Raw genomic sequence first — 20,707 nt, 5'->3', positions numbered from 1 at the left:
GAGTACAAAATAAACTGAGCTGGAAGAAAGAACTAACAGGGCAAGACCATGGGGAAAGGGAGGAGGGCTAGGTTGCTAGGTTACCACTTGAGCCAAGAGGTCCCAGACACAGGATAGGTCCCTCTATCTGCCCCACTAGTTCGAGGGGCCTCTCAAAGGAAGGGGATCAAAAGGTGGGGAGGATGCCAGTCACTCATGCTAGGCACAAGTAAAGAAATGAGGTAGAAGCACAAAGAAACAGACATCCCTGTATTTCTAAAAACATTCAAGTCTCTTTCATTAATTGGCTTCCCCCCAAAAGAAAGATTTCTTTATTAAGACATACCAGAGAGTGAAAAACCCACCACACATACACGTTTGTAGGCTCACACAAAAGTGCAGAGATTTACATATTAAATTGCATTTAAGTCAGAAAATAGATTTAAAAATAAAATACTTTTTCTTTCCCCAAGGTAAAGTGATTTGATCAGTAGGAAAAGGGGCCTTACAGGTAAAGGCAGGATGGTTAGGGCAGGAAGAATGGGATTTAGCTGCAAGAATTAAAACGCACCTCCACCACTGAGGAAAAAGAGCAAAGGGGCGTGGATGCTCTCTGCTAGGGTAAGAAGGATCCCAGAGCCAAATGGTGATGAAGAAACGACCCCAAATAGCCAAATCCCGCCAACCCCCAAAAAGAATGTCAGTCATTGAAAAGAGCAAACAATTTAAGGTCTATTCCTCTGGAAAGGACCAATTCTTCAATCTCCGCTCTGATCAGAACTCAGACGAAGGACAGTCCTGGTTGGTGCATGGTATGAATGGGTTTGATCTTCAGGCCAACATCTTAAATACAGAAGACTTATAAAGGAAAATAAAGAATGCAGGGTGTATGAAAAAGCAGAAACCTAAATAACAATCATTTCACACTGAAGAGATTTCCATGTTGACCCTTCACCTCAGAAAAAGAAAGTTTGTCTGATTGACCTAAGAGTTAGCATAAGAGTGATTGAGGTAAGTTGAGGGAGGAGAGACATCCACCCTAACCCAGGAGAGGTCTGAGATAGGATAGGCTGAAAACTGACTAAAAATGCATTTATCTGGTTGGCAGGTTTACTGGAAAAATCTAATAGCTTCCGAACGCTCCAGGCTTCACCTTATTTTAAACTAACTAAAATGTAACTACAAGCACAAACTGAGAGAGCCAGAAAAAGAATGGTAGAGGCAGTTAGGAGAGGAATCCAAGTCAGTCAGAGTCTCTCTCTCTCTCTCTCTCTCTCTCTCTCTCTCTCTCTCTCTCTCTCTCTCTCTCTCTCTTTCTGTCTTTCTCTGTCTGTCTCTCGTTGCTAAACTCAAATCCTGTTATAAGGAAAACAGGAAGACATAGAGAAAAATCTGGGAGCAGCCAAATTTCACTAATTCTGATTAACTGGGAAGAGTGAAATAAGAATTGGTAAGGAGTCTTGACTATAGACTACTTAAAAAGAAATATATATATTTTAAAGGTATATATACCTTTTTAAAGTATATGTTTGTAAAAGATCACTAACAAAATATTTTGCAGGGAAGGCCCTGATGAGCCTGCTTTAATAATGAAGACTCATTTACAATTAATAGCTTCCAACTGTATAAACACAATATCCTAATAAAGAACTTTTCTCTTAAGTTAATATACCCCTACCCCAACCCTCCTCATTTTGCTGACACTGTATATTGCCTTGAAAGCCCTTGCTTCATAGTCCAGAATAAGGTAAACTTCAGCCCAGAATGTAGTAGAGATCAGTGGAGAGTTTAGGAGCTATCTCTCCAACCCAAGTGTTCCCTGGAAAATGGAACTATGGGTAGTAACAAGCAACACATTCAACCCCAACCCCAACCCCACACATCCCCACACAGACACTCACACCCACATGGTGATCCTTGAAATGGAAGGGGGAAGGAGGAGGCAGGCAATTTGCATTAGACACAGTTTAATCACCTTCGAATAGATTAAAAGTTCTGGTTTACACTTCCCCCCTCCCCATTAAGTCATCCAGACAGGACCCTGGCTTAGAAAGAGAAAAACACAGGTGCTCTAGGAAATATAGCCACATATAATACATAAATCTTCTTCCCTGAAATAGAGCAGGTCCTGAGCAGATTTGACTGAGGGACACAGCCCACCCACAGGGTGAAGTGACTCTGGGACTTTGCCGGTGGAAGTGCTGGAAGAGTGAGGCTTGGAGGAAGCCCCCTGGTGTGGTTACCAAGCCCAAGGTGGGCCAAGGCCTTGGAGTGGGTTACCTGGGAGGGCAGCAGTACTGGGCTTCCCTCCCCACTCAGCTGCGGCCTAATGGAAGTACTAGAGGACGTTTTCTGTTTCTTTTTTCTTTTTTCTTTTTTGAGGGGACATAGTGGGAGAGGAGAGGAGAGCCTCTCTGTGCCTTGGTTTCCCCATTTGTGCATTCAAGGCCTTTGTAGACCTCACACAGCGAGTCTGAGGGGGTAGTGTTTAAGTGAGCACTCAGGTTTCCTCTGAGGAAAAGGAACCACCAACGTGCAGACTTTTATTACTGCTATTCCTGCTCTTAATGGGAGCAAGAGTCAGAAAAAAACAAATTAAAAGGGGCTAATGAGAAAGGAGTAGAGATGAGACAGAGTGCAAGGGACCATGACGTTGGTATCTCATAAATTCTTATTGAGAATGGCATAGACATTAAAAAGTTTCTCGGTAGTCTATGAGAAATGTAAATTATTATCTATACTACAACTACTTACATATATCTAATTGGAAAAGAGTGGGGCTTGGGGGTTAGATAGTGGATGGGGGACAAAGGAGAAGCTACATGAATAAATACAACAAGTGGAAGCTACCTGCCCCATTCCTAAATGGATTTGCTGGCAATGTTGGCACTTTGTAGCCAGGACAATCCTCCAACCCCTTCTCCATCCTCTTCAATTCAGAGGGCCCCAAGAATCCAGATAGGATTCCCTGGCCAGAGGTCTCTGTGACTGCCTCTGGACTAATGCCATGCAGCAGCTGGAGAGGATTTGAGCCAGTCTCAAGAAACTTTAACCCCAGAATTAGACCAATCGCCCCAAGCAGAAGAGCTGGGATCTGGAGAGAAGAGAGGGGAGTCCAAGGAGACTCCATGGCTGAGGCCGTGAAAAACCAGTGCCAGGGCCAAGAAACCCATAGTTCTAGTTACCAGAGGTCACTGACATCTTCTGTGACTGCCTTGAGTCCAGAAAGGAAAAAAAAAAAAAAAACTTGCAGCAAGAAAATGCCAATGTGCAATTGGGTGAACAAAGACCAAAGAAAAACCAGTAGAGTGGACAGTTTACTTGCTCTCTGTCTCAGGTTTCTCTTCTCCCCTTAAATCTCTTATAGCCCTAATTAAACACAAACAAAAGTCTCTTCCATAGATGGGCTACTTGTCAGCTTCAGCCACCTCTTGTGGTGGCTCTGGGGGTTCCGGGGGTGGCATCTTTGCAGGAGTGCTGGTATCCTCTGGCATCTTGTTTGTGCTCAGATGTTCTGTTAGGGCCTGAGAGGAAAACATATCAAACTCAACACAAAGCTCACTCTCAAAATCCACATGGAGATAATCAGTAGACACTGAGCTCTTCCTCTGAACCCATCACCACACCTATGCAACCACCGACACTAAACTCAGAACCAAGACCAGCCTATCGTCATCTTCTCAGCAGAATGTAACTGGCATTTATTTGAGTTCTAGTCTTAACTGCTGTGGAGATATGCTTCTATTATTATTCATGATAATAATAGTAGGACAACAAATAATTACACAGGCCCCTCTCATTTACAACAGAATGTTATAACGTACTTGTCTAACAAGGTCTGATCCACTGGTACTCAGTCTTGTTTGGGCTCTAACACACAGCTCACTAGAATAGTGATTCTAAACCAAAGAGGGTGGGGTGGCAAAATTTCGGGGTAATATATGTAGTTTGAAAATGTCTCCAGAGTAATTCTAAAATACCACCCTTCCCCACATTCAACTGAGAATCAATAACCTAAATTGCTATGATTTAAGACCAGATTCATCAGAAAAATGATATTCAAAATGATAATAATATGTAAAAATAGTTTTGCTGTACTTCAAAAAAGAAAATTCAAAATTTAGGAAAGGCAAAGAAAAGAGCAATTATCTACCTTACAAAAAGCATTCACTTAAAGGTAGGATTCATTTACAATAACTTCAAAAAAAACAAAATAGTTACGAATAAATGTAACAGAAGAAGTGTAAAACTTATCCTCTGAAAACTAAAAACATTGTTGAAAGAAATTAAATAAGACCTAAATAAATGAAAAGACAGCCTATGTCAATGGCTTGGAAGACTTAATTTTCTTAGTATGGCTATACTCCACAAATTGATCCATAGATCCAATGTGATCCCCACCAAAATAAAAGCTGACTTCTTTGCAAAAACTGAGAAGCTGATTCTAAGTTTCATGTGGAAATTCAAGGGACCCAGAATATCCATAACAATTAAATAAATAAATAATAAAGTTGGAGGACTCACACTTCCAAATTTCAAAACTTACTACAACACCATAGTTACAAAGACAGTACAGCACTGGCATAAGAATAGACCTATTGATCAATAGAATAGAAACAAACTCTCACATTTATGGTCAATTGATTTTTGACAAGGGTGCCAAGACAATTCAAAGGAGAAAGAAGAGTCTTTTAACAAACGGTGCTGAGACAACTGGATAGCCACATGCAAAAGAAAGAACTTGGACCCCTTACTACACCATATATAAAAATTAACTAAAAATGGATTGAAGACCTACATGTAAGAGCTAAAACTATAAAATTTTAGAAGAAAACAGGCATAAATTTTTACAACCTTGGATTAGGCAATGGTCTCTTAGATCTGACCACAAAAGCACAGCCACAACAATAAAAAAGACAAATTGGACTACATCAAAATTTAAACCTTTTAAAGGGCACCATTAAAAAAGTGAAAAGACGACTCACAGAATGGGAGAAAATATTTGCAAATCATATATCTGGTAAGGATCTTGTATATAAAATATATAAAGAATTCTTACAACTTAACAATAAAAAATTGACAAAGGATCTTAACAGACACTTCTCCAAAGAAGATATATATATGACCAATATGCTTATGAAAAGATGTTCAACATCATTAGTAGTCATCAGAGAAATGCAAGTGAAAACCACAATGACTGAAAAAACCCACAATGATTACAACTAAACTACAGAACAACCATCAATAAGAATCACTTGAAGTCTAGCTGAACGGAAGTCCTATAACTAAGGATATATAGAAGAATCCACGTTGAGCCTGGCAGGAAGTACGGAGATGTGAAACGGGCTGGTCCCCACACCCACTTATAGCTGTTAAAAATCAGAAGGGATATCTCGGTTGCAGAGGTCCCCCCTGAGGAGTGAGGGGTCCCAGTCCCACACCAGGTTCCCCAGCCCAGGGTTCCACTGCCAGGAAGAAGTCCCCACAACTTGTAGCTGTGAAAACCAGAGGAAATTGTGACTGAGTGAGACAGAGGGCTGCTAGAGTCTCAAGCATACCTCTTAAAGGGCCTGCACACGGACTTACTCATTGATAGACTCGCTCACTCTGAACTCCAACTCTGGGGCAGCACCTTTAAAGGCACCAGGGACATATGGGGAGGAACTGAATCATCTGGCTTCAGGGTGAGGGCTGGAAAGGAAGCTTTCTCCCAGACAGAAGTGCTAGCAGATGCCATTGATTCTTTGTTGAGCCCTCCCCTCTCCCAGCATGCAGACAAAGGCAGCCACCACATCTGAGTCTTCATCAACCTGCCTAAAACTGTTGGCCCCACCCTGGTGATTCCCTGAGACCCCACCCCACACAACTTTCTGGTCCACCCAAGCCACTTCTGGTTGCTTTTACATACAAATAACCTGCTTTTGCTCATGCTGTGGACTTTCCAAAAATCTCTCAAAGGTTCACAACCCCCAAATAAGCAGCATCTGGCCTCAGCATGCCCCCTACCTCTTGCTGAACATCCCCAAGTCTGGCACCAGTGGCAACCAGCCTCAATTTGCAGTTTAGCCTTTCCCAGGCACCTCCAAGCATAGTGTGGCTGGAAGACATCTGTAAATCAGCCCCAGGAAGGGCACAGGCAGCAACTGAACTTGGCCTAGGGCAGGGCCCCTCCCAGGAGGCCCCAGGGCTAAGGCCAGCACACCCAGTGACCGGCTTCCAACTATGCTGGAGCACCACCTGGCTCCCTCTACAGATGACACACCCAAACAGCAGATTGGGCACACCAGAGCCCTGCTAAAGTGAATCCCGCTCTGTAAGGTCAGCCCCTGCACAACAGCTCCTCCACTGTAGTCATGGCCAGTCCTCACAACCAATTAGCCTGAGGGTCAGCCCCTCCCATTGATGAACAAAAAGTAACCAAGGCTCAACCACAACAGTAGAGTACACACAACCCACAAAAGGGACACGCCTGGAGCACCCACCCAGGTGACAAAGGAGACTGTACCACTAGGCCCCTTATTACATAAGGCCACTCTCCTATGACTGGGAGATACAGCATCTCTACCTAATAGATAGAAACAAACACAAGGAGGTAGCCAAAATGGGGACACAAAGAAACAGGCCCCAAATGAAATAACAGAAACAGTTCCAGAGAAAGAACTAAATAATATGGAGACAAGCAATCTTCCAGATGCAGGTTCACAACACTGGTTATAAGGATGCTCAATGATCTCAATGAGAACTTCAACAACAAGATAGGAAACAACAAAACAGATATAGAAAACATAACAAAAAAAGTCAGAAATGAAGACTAAAATAACTGAAATGAAGAATAGAGTAGAGGGAACCAATAGTAGATTAGACAAAGCAGAGGTTCAAATCAGGAAGTTAGAAGATAAGGTAGCAGAAAACACCCAATTAGAATAGCAAAAAAGAAAAAAGAATCCAAAAAAATCAGGATAGTTTAAGGGGCCTCTGGGATAATATCAAGCATACCAACATTCACATCATTGGGGTGCCAGACGGAAAAGAGAAAGAGCAAGGAACTGAAAACCTACTTGAAGAAATAATGACGGAAAACTTCCCTAACTTGGCGAAGGAAATAGACATACAAGCCCAGGAAGCACAGAGAGTCCCAAACAAGATGAACCCATAGAGGCCCACACCAAGACACATCATAATGAAAATGCCAAAGTTTAAAGACAAAGAGAATCTTAAAAGCAGCAAGAGAAAAACAGTTACCTACAAGGGAGCTCCCTTAAGACTGTCAGCTGATTTCTCAACAGAAACTATTCAGGCCAGAAGAGACTGGCATGAAATATTCCAAATGATGACAAGCAAGGACCTATAACCAAGATTACTCTAGCCAGCAAAGCTATCATTTAGAATCAAAGGACAGATAAAAGCCTCCCACACAAGAAAATGCTAAAAGAGTTCATCACCACCAAACCAATATTACAAGAAATGTTAACGAACTTCTTTAAGAAGATGGGGTAAAAAAGAGATCAGAAACATCAATAATAAAATTGCAATAACTACGTATCTATCAGCATTTACTTTAAATGTAAATGGATTAAATGTTCCAATCAACAGACAGAATGGCTGAATGGATAAGAAAACAAGACCATTACATATGCTGCCTACAAGAGACTCGCTTCAGATCAAAAGACACACAGAGACTAAAAGTAAAGGGATGGAAAGAGATATTTCATGAAAATGGAAATGAAAAAATAAAGTTGGGTTAGTAATACTTATACCAGACAAAATGAATTTTAAAACAAAGGCTATAACAAGAGACAAAGAAGGAGCCAGCAATTCCACTTTTGGGTATTTATACAGAGAAACCCAAAACACTAGTTCAAAGGGACACGTGCATCCATATGTTCACTGCAGCATTATTTACAATAGCCAAGATATGGAGGCAGACTGGGTGTCCGTCAGTGGATGAATGGATAAAGAGGTGGTACATATATACAATGGAATATGGAATATTATTCAGCCATAAAAAGTAATGAAATCTTTGAAACCTATGTAATTTTACTAACCATTGTCACCCCAATAAATTTTAATTAAAAACAAAAAAAGAATGAAATATTGCCATCTGCAACATGGATGGACCTAGAGGGTATTATGCTGAGTGGAGCAAGTCAGACAAAGAAAGACAAATGCCATATGATTTCACTTATTGTTGAATGTAAAGAACAAAACAGATAAACAAACAAAACAGAAAAAAATACCATAGATAAAGAAAACAAACTGATGGTTGCTGGATGGGTAGGAGGTTGGGGGGATGGGTGAAAATGGTGAAGGAGGTAAGAAGTACCAATTGATAGTTACAAAATACTCACAGGGATGTAAAATACAGAATAGGAAATATAGTCTATAATATTGTAATAATTATGTATAGTGCCAGGTGGGTACCAGGCTAATCAGAGGGGTGGGTGGGGAGGGGAAATCACTTCCTAAATTATATAAATGTCTAATCACTATGTTGCACACCTGAAACTTATATAATATTGTATGTCAACTGTAATTGAAAAATTTTAAAAACATATATTAAAAAAACACAATGGGAAACCACTTCACACACACCAGAATGGCTAGAATCAAAATGTCAGATAATAAGTGACGCCGAGGATATGGAGAAATTTGAACCTTCATACACTACTGGTGGGGAAGAAAAATGGTGCAGCTGCACCACTTTAGAAAACAGTCCAGCAGTTCCTCAAAAGGTATATAAGTCCATGCAAAAACTTGTACATGAATGTTTATAGCAGCATTATTTATAATAACCAAAAGGTGGAAAAAACCCAAATATCCACTGATTGATGAATGGATAAATAAAATGTGGTCTATTCATATAACGGAATATTATTTGGCCATATAAAAGAATGAAGTAATGCTACATGCCACAACATGGATGAACCTTGAAAATATTATGCTACATGGAAGAAGCTAGTCACAAAAGACCACATATTGTATGATTCCATTTATATGACGTGTATAGATGAGGCAAATCTGTAGCAAAAGAAAGTAAATTACTGGTTACCAAGGGATGGGGCTGGGGGAACTGATGGGAAAGGGTGAGTAACTGCTAAAGGGTACAGACTTTTTTCCAGGGGATAATAAAATGATTTAAAATTGATTATTGGGATGATTGAACAACTCTGTAAATGCACTACAATCTAGTGAATCATACATTTTAAACAGGGATTTTATGGTATGTGAATTATATTTCAATAAAGCTATTACAAAAAAAAGAAATTTCAGATAATAAAATTTTAAGAACATACTTTGTAAAGTATATCTTGAGCAGGACAGCTGGGAGAGTTCCTACATCTGCATATTCCAGTGAGGAAGCCTCTTTCTACCAAGGCAACCACACCACTAACTCCAACCCACCCCCCAACCCCTATCTTTGCTCCCATAGCATTTTATGCTTCCCTCATCAAGGTACTTTGCATGACCTCAAGCTATAGCCTGTTTTCTGGTCTCTTGTCCCTATCAGACAATGAGCTCCTTGAGAGCAGGGACATCATTTGCCTTGTTCATTGGCGTATCCCATACCTAGCACAGTGGCTGGCGCAAAATGTCAAAGAAATGACTAGAATAAGATCTACCTCAAGGACACAAAGATCTGTGGCAATGTCAGGGCAGAAGCAGAGACAGGGAAGCTGGAGCGATTGGACATGAAATTGTACAATTTTATCTCTAAGGCATAAATTTAGCCTACACCCTCTTATCATCAACTCTGCCTTCAAGTCTTAAAGTCAGGAACACTTACTGGGCTCTGTGGCAAGAGGCTGCTACTGGTCTCTTGAGTACTGGGAGGTCGACTTCCACTTTCCTCCAGTGGCAAAATACCCCTTCGATCCAGGACACTGAAGAAGATAAGACAGTTAATAAAGCACTTCACATTCACCCCTCCACCCACCCACCCACTCACTGAATCTTGCTGTGTGTACTGGAAAACATAAACCTGTCCTTTGGCAGTCTATCCTGATCCTAGCAAATGCCTCCTGTTTTCGATTCACTTTGTCTTCCACAAACTAGGGAATACTTCATTAACCAGGGAACAAACAAATGAAATAAGAATGAAAGGTCATCCCTTCAACAAGCCTGTGGTCTATGGTCCATGTAGTACCAAGGGACAATCCCTGGGAAGACCTATTTGACACCAAGAGGCCACATTCAGAAGAAGGCATCAGACTAGGTAACAGGATCAGGTTGAGTTGCTCATCCCAAGAATCCCAGGCACCTTCTAGTCCCCTGAGTACCTGGGAGGCAAAGGGCCACAAAGCACTTCACAGCAGTTCTTCACAATGTTGCCATGGCTGTAGGGATTCTGGACACGATTCTTCCCTGTCCATGAGCCTTTGATCTGCAAAATAAAAGCTAAGGCTTACTTTAAAGATTATGTTGAAGATGAAAAAATTCTGGAGATGGATGGTGATGATGGTTGCACAACAACATGAATGTACTTAATGCCATTGAATTATACTTAAAATATGGTTAACACAGCACAGTTTATATAATGTGTATCTTACCACAATAGGAAAAAAAATACATACATAGCCATGGAAAAATGTTCATAGGAGAGTGAAAAAGGCCAATAACTGAATTATATGCATAATTTTCACTTAAAATACAAAATATATAGTCACATAAACAAACATAGGAACAAGTCTAAAGTCTAGAAGAGAATATGTATCATACCATTAACAATGATGATGTTTAGGAGGTAAAGTTACAGGGACTTATTTACTATTTTTTGTTCATCTGTATTTTCTGATTTTCTACAATGAATGTGGATTAAGTGATAACTTATAAAAATCAAGAATTTATTCAGTGCACCTGTCCCTGTCCATTACAAATCCAGAGTCACCAACTAGACTTTAAAGACCTATGAACAGCTGAAGACCTTATACCCACCCAACCATTCGACCTCTTCTTAATTCTCTACAGGCATTCAGCTCCAAACAAAGCAGTCTGCTTTTTCTTTCGTGCATCAGTTTTAACAATCTTCCACACCAGGTTTCTGCCTGCCTCGACCTCCCAGGCCCTGAATACTCAGTTCTCTAGCAGGTAATGAGAGAACAGGCTTTTGGGTGAAGAATATGTGATCAGGAGAAGGGAAAATTGACTCACGTCTTCATTGGTTGTCTGGTTGAGAGCCACGAGGAAAGTGTGAAATCCAGTCAGTCCCACGACGGACCAGAGAGTGAAGAAGCAAATGAGTACTTCTAGAACAGTGAGGTGATGTTAAGGAATGTTCAAGATGCCACACCAAGTGGCTTGATGCCTCAGCTCATACTCATGGCACCAGTCACATCATCTTTACCTCTTGGAACATATATCACAAATGGCCAAGTATCCACATATAGCAATAGATGAATTCTAAACTCACTGAGCATATCCCTTATGAAAGGTAAAGGACTCCTGTTTGTTCAATATTAGGAGCTCTCTAATATCTCTAGTGTACCTAATTATCTGTTTATTCATCACTAGTTCTTTGAAGAGGACACTTAGGAGGGGGCCAAAGTTAAACAATGTTGGCCATCACTGTCAATGGAAAATCCATCAAAAAATAAACTTTACAAATGAAAAATTGGTGGCAAAAACAGGATGTGGTTTATATAAATCCCATCTGAATCTCCTTTTCAGAAATGCACCTGCTGTTCAAAATAAGCCTTAGCCTTAACACGACAGTGGGACTTCCAGCAAATGACTTAAGAGATGTATTGAGGCAAAGATAGCCCACTAAAAGAGGCAGGGCTGAGCATAGGATCAGAATGACTTAGGAGGGAGACAGTAGACAATAGGGTATAGGAAAGACCTCCCTTTACATACTGGCCACCTTCCATTCTGGTTGCTACCACTAAGACTAGATTTTTTTTATTTTTATTTTTTTCTTTCTTATTTTAGACTTTGGCACTCTCTGACATCTGAAAAATGAGATGATGCAAAAACTGCAGAGAAAAAGCATGCTGGAAAATAATTTAAGAGGGATTCACAGGGACATACTGCCAGGGGAGGATATGTTCCAGGAGTTTCTTTCAACGTCTCTAGGAAGCCAATTTTCAAAGATTCTGTGAAATTGTGAGGGGGAGTGAAGAGAAAAATTAGTGACTTTAGTAAAAAATGCACACTTATCCTAGTACTTACTCACTTCCTTTCCTCCCTATCCCTTGTTATGAGCTGACAAGAAATAAACCCTCACTCAGACAAGGGACTCTCACCTCCAAGCCAGTAGTTTCCTAACCAAAGCGTTCACATCTCCAGTGCGGGTCCCAGCACTGGACTAGAGAGTCAGGCAGAAGCCAAGCATTTGCCTCCCCTCCCCCTTCCGTAGCCCCCAACTATGGGCATGGAGAGGGATACTCATTCACAGATGAAAGAAATCAGAAATATCTAAGAAAAATCCTCTCTCCTCATCAATCCATGCCCTTTCTTGTTCAAAATCCTGAGAACTCATCTCTTCCCAGAAAGCTGTCTTGATTAAGACCACTCCTTTAACTCCACATCCCATCCTCCCTTACTTGTTATCTGCTGATGTGTGTGTGTGTGTGTATACACATGGGTGTGTATTTTCTATCTCCAAAGTAAACCATGAGCTACTAAAAGGCATTTCTCTAGTATAACCCCTTCTACCACCTGGCACAGGGTAGGTCTTACAAGGCAGAAGAAGGGAGGATACAGACAGCCAAAATACATCCCCAACCTTTGGGATCACCTCAGAAATGCCCAGTACTCTGGGTACAAACCAGTTATTATGGCCCCAGTCCCCAGGAGAAGGCCAGTGAAAAGGCCAACACACTTAGTAAATACTGATTGATGTGACCTGAGGTTTGGAGCCCTGCTCAAGATCAGACAGTAGTGCTCATTTCTAACTGGTCTTAAGGTGTCTTTGCAATGGTAAAGTCCCACCAGGAAATCCAATTATTCCCCTAAATTGTCTTCAGGTCCTCTCCCAACCTGCCCTCCCCACCACAACTCCAAAACCAGGCACTGCCCTGCATACTCACTGAGAGCCACATAGACGATGTTGAAGGCGAAGACATAGATGGTGAGGAGGGAGAGAGAAAGGATGAAGAGGTAGAAGTAGCGGTAGTTCCTCTTTCCAACACAATTCCCCACCCAGGGGCAGTGATGGTCGAAGCGCTCTGTGGAAGAAAGACAGAGTCTAGTGCCAAAGCCTCCAAAACACAGTGCAACTCCACCATCCACATAATAACTAATTCAAAGACCCCAGGATCATTGCCTATTTCAATTGTAAAAAAACTGGTTTCTGTTTTTCACAGTGTTTCCATAGCAATCTCATTTGATCCCCAGAATCACCCTGGAAGTTGAGCAAAAGAAGATATTCTTTTCCCCATTTTACAGACAAGGCACTGAGGGGTTGAGTGATCCGTTTCACTGCCAGTTAACAGAAGAAACCTTGCTTTTCCAAAGAAAAATCTTAGTAGGTGGGCCTACGAAGTTGAGAAAGAATGAATAGTAAAATTACCAAGGAAATTTTCAACCATGAGTAATGTGGTTTTTCTTAGCCTCCAATTAGTAAAAGACTATAAAACTACAATACTTAAAATGGTGTGGCATAGCTCAATGGAATGGAAAGTGCCTGGAAACAGACTCTACAATATATTATAAGAACTTACTGTCTAATAAAGGCAGCATTACAAAACCAGTAGGGAAAGGAAGTATTTGTTCATAAACAACTCTGAAACAATTGGCTATTTGGTTAAAGTTAGATTATTTGGTTAAAATTAGATTGGCTATTTGGTTAAAGAAAATAAAGTTAGATTTTTCCCCTTACACTATCAAAATTAATTCCAAATGAATTATAGAGTTAAATGGAAAAACAAAGTGAAACCATAAAATAACCACCATAAATAATAGATGGACACTTATCCCCCATATAGAGAAGAACTTTCTGAACATAAAAGTAATGGAGGGGGGACACAGATCGGGGATGGACAGGTGGCTGCGTTGGTAAGAGCGCAAGCTCTGGGCGACGAGGCTGCTGGTTGGATTCCCACATGGGCCAGTGAGCTGTGCTCTCCACAACTAGAATGAAGTCAATGTGCTGCCGCGCAGCTCCTGGGTGGCCAGATGGCTCAGTTGGTTGGAGCACAGGCTCTCAACCACAAGGTTGCCGGTTCAATTCTTTGACTCCTTGACTCCCACAAGCGATGGTGGGCTCCGCACCTCGCAACTAAGATTGAACACGGCACCTTGAGCTGAGCTGCTGCTGAGCTTCCAGATGGCTCAGTTGGTTGGAGCACGTCCTCTCAACCACAAGGTTGCCGGCAACTAACAACGGCAATTGGACCTGGAGCTGAGCTGCGCCCTCCACAACTAAGATTAAAAGGACAACAACTTGACTTGGAAAAAGTTCTGGAAGTACACACTGTTCCCCAATAGAGTCCTGTTCCCCTTCCCCAATAAAAAAATCTTTAAAAAAAACACAGATGACAAAAATAGATTTGATTCCATAAACTTTAAAAATATTTTACATATGTTAAAATACTATAAAGAAAATTAAAAAGAAAAAAACACAACAGGAATGTGTGTAAATTTTGTACCTTAGTAAATGGAAAGTCCTTAGAAATCAATAACAAAATACTCCTTCAAGAAAATAGTCAAAAGGCCAAAAACAGTTAATAAATATGCCAGTGAAGAGGGTAAAATGGACACTCTAATATACTGTTTGTGGGAGTATAAACTGAGAGAACCAGCCTGGAAAGCAAATTAGCAGTATGTAGCAAGAGCCTTAATAATGCATGCCCCTTTAGCAGAATAAATCCATTTTCAGTAATTTCTCATAAGAAAATAGAGATATGCACAGAAATTTAAGTTCAATAATTTTTCTTAATTTTTTGTTGTGGTAAAATATATGTAACATACAATTTGCTATTTTAACCGTGTTTTAAGTGTACAATTAAGTGGCATTAAATACATTCACAATGTTGTGCAACCATCACCACTACATATTTCCAAAAACTTTCATCAACCCCAAAGAGAAACTGTACCCATTAAGCAGTAACTCTCCATTTTCCCCTTCTCCCAGCCCTTGGTAACCTCTAATTTTCTTTCTATCTTTATGAATTCACCTACTTTAGGTATTTCATATAAGAGGAATCTTACAATATGTGACCTTTTGCATCTGGCTTCTTTCAGTTAGCATTATGTTTTCAAAGTTCATCTATGTTGCAGCATGTATCCTCCTCAAGGCTGAATAATGTTCCATTGTATGGATATACCACTTTTGTTTATCCATTCATCTACTGATGGACACTTGGGTTGTGAACAACGTTATGGACACTGATGTACAAAAATGTTTGAATCTGTTTTCAATTCTCTTTGGTATTATTATGAACAGAATTTTCACCCCAAAATTTATATGTTGAAGCCCTAACCCCAAAGTGACTATATTTGGAGATAGGGCTTCTAAGGTGGCAACTAAGGTTAAATGAGGCCATAAAAGTGGGGCCCTAATCCTATAAGACTGGTGTCCTCATAAGAAGAGGATGAGACACCAGAAGTGCACAAGCACAGAAAAAAAGGCCATGGAGAACACAGCAAGAAGGTGGCCGTTTGCAAGCCACAGAGAGAAGCCTCACCAGAAATCAATCCTGTCAACACCTTGATCTTGGACTTCTGAACTCCAGAACTGTGAGAAAATTAACTTCTGTTATTTAAGCCACCTAGTCTGTGGTATTTTGTTATGGCAGCCCAAGCAGGATAATACAGGTATATACCCAGGAGTGGAATTGCTGAGTCATATGGTAATTCTGTGCTTAACTTTTTGAGGAACTGCCAAACTGTTTTCCACAGTGGCTGAACCATTTTCCACCCCCTCCAGAAATGTATAAAGGATCTAATTTCCCCACATCCATAAATTTAATAATTTTGATTGCAGTATTATAAAAATGAATAACATGGAACCGTGAATAAGATATGATAGGAGACTGCCTAAATTAACTAGAGTATAGCCAGATGATGGATTATGCAGTCATTAAAATAATATATTCAAAAAATATGTATTAAAGATGTATTAAAAATGCTCAGGATATAATGTTGAGTGAAAAAGGCAGGATTAAAAACTCATGTGTGATCTAATTTTGCAAACAGGAGTGAGACTGGAAGGAAATACAGCAAAATGGAGAGTGAGTTAGAGATTAAGTTTTATTTATTTACACTTTCTGTACTTCCCATGTTTTTTACAATGAACATACATTATTTTAATGAACAAAAAAGTACAAAGAATAAAACATATAATTTCTAAAGAACAATGAGCTGTGTAGTGATCAAAAAAATAAGGCAGTAAGAATGGTACATTACCCAGTTAAAGGGCTACAATTTATCTTTTCAGAAAAAGGAAATAAGATGTAGAGAAAAATGACATGTTCAAGTCTTACTCTAAGAAAACCTGCCATATAAAAACATTGGAAATGCAGATTTATACAAATACAGTTTACTGTATTGTAAATCACACTTTTTTTTCTGATAATACTAGCAATAAATACTCATTAGAGAAAACTTGAAAAATATTTTTTTAAAGATTTTATTGGGGAAGGGGAACAGGACTTTATTGGGGGAACAGAGTGTACTTCCAGGACTTTTTTCCAAGTCAAGTTGTTGTCCTTTCAATCTTAGTTGTGGAGGGTGTCGTTCAGCTTCAAGTTGTTGTCCTTTCAGCCTTAGTTGTGGAGGGCTCAGCTCAGCACCAGGTTCAGTTGCTGTTGCTAGTTGCAGGGGGCGCAGCCCACCATCCCTTGTGGGACTCGAGGAATTGAACTGGCAACCTTGTGGTTGAGAGCCTACTGGTCCATGTGGGAATCGAACCGGCAACCTTCGGAGTTAGGAGCATGGAGCTCTAACCGCCTGAGCCACCAGGCCGGCCGAAAAATATTTTTTTAAATGAAGGAAACAAGATCACTCAAAATCCCACAACCTATAAATAACAAACTATAAGCATTCTGGAGTATTTTCTTGCATATCTCTTTACACAAACTTACATTTTTAAAATGTGTAACTGAAGTCACACTATACATGTAGCCTATCTTCTGTTTTATTTCATTCTGCTTTCTGGTATGAGGTTTTTCCATAAAAGTCTATTGTCCCACTATTTATTCGACCATTTATCTACTGATGGACAATTAGGTTTATAAATTTTTTTATTATTATTATAATCCTGAGGCAAATTTTTCCATACCTAAATCTTTTACCACATTCCTAATTATTTTCTTAGGATAAATCCCTAGAAAGGGAATCACTGGCATCAAAGGGTATGCATGTTTTAACGCTTTTATGAATCTTAGTAGGTTGCTTCCCAATTTTTTGTTTTCCAATTTGCCCTCCTACCCATATAAGACTAAGCATTATCAGGTTCTCCTTGCTTATTTTCTAGATTTAAAAGATCCTGTTTTAATTTTTATTTCTTTGATTTTTAATAGGGATAAACTTTTTTCATGTTAACTAGCTAATTGTATTTCCTGTATTATGAACTGTCTGAAGTGTCTGAAGTGTCATTTCCTGTTTTATGAACTGTCTGAAGTGTCATTTCTACTGAAATGTTAGTGTTTCTTTTTAAAAAAATGAATTTGCATTAGTTCTTTATATTTAAGAATATTAATAAGGAGAGGGAATTCCTTATGAAAACCTTCACATCAGACCTTCTTGAAATATCAAGTTTCCTGGTTCATTTCACATCAGTTTCAATTTATAAAAATCTTATCTACATACAGCCTTTTACCATATAAAATAAGATACATCTCAACCTTTGCCTAAAGTATTGGCTAATAAGAAGAAAGTAATGTACTCAGGCCTGTTCCATGGCACATATAAAGAATGCTGGGAGTATGCCTATTGATACTATAAGGAATTGCATATATGCCTACCAATAGACATATTTACTCCCTGTTTCTGATCTTTCCCATGGCTCAGCACACACTAGGAAGTGATTACAATTAAGCCACATACGTGCAAATAGAAGCACAGACCCGTGTATTATGCATACATATGCCCTCCATCCTTGCAGCAGCAGCAGAGAAAGAAGAAATGAGGGTTTTGGAATCAGACCTGTTCCAGCTTCATCTCTTACTAATTTTATGAACCTACACAAAGGTGCTTCACTTGTGTCTTCATCTGTAAAATGGGGTAATGCCTATCTCATAGGGTTCTTACAAGTCTTAAATGAGAGAAAGGGAAAGTACTTTGCACAGTGCCTAGTATATAGTAGGAACTCAACAAAAGCTAGCAACTTTCTTTGGACCACTACTTCTTACATAGCCCTTCCTTCCCCGATGCTGCCCTCCAGTGGACTAGGGTTGTCCTCCCACTACGTAAGGATTCTACTTGAAACAGGTCTAGTAGAGGAAAATCTAGATTTGAAAAACAAGTCAATTATTTCCTCATTTACCAAAGAGGTGTTTGTGTGTGTGTGTGTGTGTGTGTGTGTGTGTATGTGTTTTAATTTTAGACTGGAAGACATTTAAATTCCAATTTAATCTACAGAAGTACAGTTGATTTACAGTTGTTCAAAAGCTTATTTCCTATCTAAATCTATCTTCCCACTCCTACTGAGTTTTCTTGAGAAAAATCACCCTGACCCTCTTCTTCAACTCAGCCTTTCCCCCAAACAAAGTCATAGTGCTTTTACTTACCCACACAGTTGTCACAGATGCTGCAGTGGGAGGCACGGGGAGGTCGGAAGATCTTGCATGTGTAACAGTATTTCAGCTTCACAATCTGGTTGTTTATCTGGAAATTCTTGATACGAGGGGGTGGTCGCTGGCCCTGAGGCACGGTACCATTGGTAGCTTCTGTAGATCAGTAAAGACAGTTAACATCACTGCTTCCCATCATTTGAAGCCAAAAGTCTCACCACCTCTCCAAAACCAATGGGAGTAATCCCTAGGCCCACTGTCTTCTCCAGACTAGCATTTCCAGACTAGACTCTCAACATCAGTGTCTCCCCAAAATTCCACTGAGTGCCATGCAATTCTTCTGTGTACATATGAAAAAGTGCTTCTTCAAGTTTTTTAGATGATTACAAAGAAAAACAGTCATAAAAGAAGAAATAAAAATGGCCAAAAAACATGAAATGAAAACATCCAACTTCAGGCATAATCAAAGAAATAATAATTAACACAAATATAACATTTCCACCTACGTTAACAAATATTAAAAAGAATAAGAATACTCAGTGCTCACAAGGATGGGGAGAAGGTATTTTTATACATTACCAGTAAGCAATGTGGCAGTGGCTACCAAAATTTTAAATGTGTTTATTTTATGACCCAGAAATTCTACTTTTAGGAACTTATCAAAATTACAAAGAGATGTACAAAACATATTGACACGAGGATATTTGTCACAGAGTACCTTTTAATGGTGAAAAACTGAAAATAACTTCAATGTCACAGTAGGAGGTTGGTTAAGTAAATTATGATACATGCATAGGATGGAATATTACACAGCCATTTAAAATGTTTTAGACAAGCGAATGATGACAGGGAAATTTTCACAATATACTGAAAAATGAAAATATGCCAAAAAGCAAGACGTATGAAAGGATATTATCTTGCAAAAATAAAGAATATGCATGAAAAAAAGACTACTAATACTTAGAATCAGAAAAACAGTTATTTTAAAATAAGAGTAATACATGCTTATTATAAAAATTTTGGAAAAAGCAGAAAATATAAATAAGAAAAAACAAAAATCACTGACAGTCTCTCAACTCAAGGGTATTCATGCATTTTGGTGTATTTTCTTTTATCTTCTCTTAACACATAAACATTCACAATTTTTTAAAATTTGAGATATTATACATACCACATTGTATCCTGTGTTTTTCACTTAAGATTATATAGTAAACATTTTCCAATGTTTAATTTTTTTCTCAAAACATTATTATTGGCAATATAATATTCCATCATATGCATGTACTATTATTTATTTAACCATTCCATATAGTTAAGCATTTAAGTTGGCTCTGGATTTTTACTATTTAAATTATGCTGCATGCAAAAACTTAAAATATGACCGATAAAGCTAAATACCCTGTGATCACCACCCCAATCCCAATCTCCTCCTCCTTTCTTCAAGAATATATCCACGTGTTAAAAGTTAATTTTTAAAACATAAAAAAGAAAAATATGTTGAAGTCTGAGCAGTAATATTTGAAGTTGCCAACATTAAAATAGCTAGGCCTATATTAAAAAGAAAAGAAAAAGAAAAAAAAGATGCACTAAGAATCCTTCTACATTAATTCATTTAAATCTGTTTATTTCCATTAGCTAAACCCTGAGAGAATTGGAATTACTGGGTCAAAGAGTATGAACCTAAAGCCCATAATATTACTGCCAAACTGCTTCCCAGAGAGATTGTATAAATTTGCATGCCTGCCCATCTGCAGCCTATGTGAGTGCCTGTCTTATTGCACGCTCGCTGTACAGGATAATTCTAAAAACAGAATATTCTTTTCAATTCACTTTGGTTTTTAAGCTACCTGCCTTATGGAATGTTTTTCCTTTTTTTTTGCAGAATAGGGTGAATGTTGTGAAGTCAAACAATAGCAGTGTGTCAAAAGTCTTAAAAGGATGGGGATGGCAATTCATTAGAGAATGATATGAACACCAGCATGTCACCTTAATATTTTTTTCCATGTGCATTATATGAGGGCACCTGGGAGAGAGAGTTCATGGTTCATCCTCCCCTT

General features: G+C 39.2%; 1 protein-coding gene across 5 annotated transcripts in view; it reads right to left on the bottom strand.

Moving 5' to 3' along the window:
• The window catches only part of ZDHHC9 (zDHHC palmitoyltransferase 9), a 99,000-nt gene that overhangs the window by 47,116 nt on the left and 31,177 nt on the right, over positions 1-20,707 (bottom strand). For 3 of the 5 annotated variants that reach the window (XM_081042928.1, XM_081042926.1, XM_081042927.1), the window contains exons 4-9: positions 18,648-18,806; positions 13,005-13,142; positions 12,022-12,068; positions 11,128-11,232; positions 10,257-10,360; positions 9,764-9,860 (exon numbers count right to left, since the gene is read on the bottom strand). In XM_081042928.1, coding sequence (XP_080899054.1) covers positions 9,764-9,860; positions 10,257-10,360; positions 11,128-11,232; positions 12,022-12,068; positions 13,005-13,142; positions 18,648-18,806 — 650 coding nt within the window. Of the gene's footprint in view, positions 1-1,932; positions 3,504-9,763; positions 9,861-10,256; positions 10,361-11,127; positions 11,233-12,019; positions 12,069-13,004; positions 13,143-18,647; positions 18,807-20,707 lie in introns of those variants that run through there. The other 2 variants (XM_081042924.1, XM_081042925.1) reach the window with 1 other exon arrangement.

This window comes from Rhinolophus hipposideros (genome assembly GCF_964194185.1).
Source record: "Rhinolophus hipposideros genome assembly, chromosome: X".
NCBI lineage: Eukaryota > Metazoa > Chordata > Mammalia > Chiroptera > Rhinolophidae > Rhinolophus > Rhinolophus hipposideros.
This window is presented reverse-complemented; position numbering and strand designations above follow the sequence as displayed.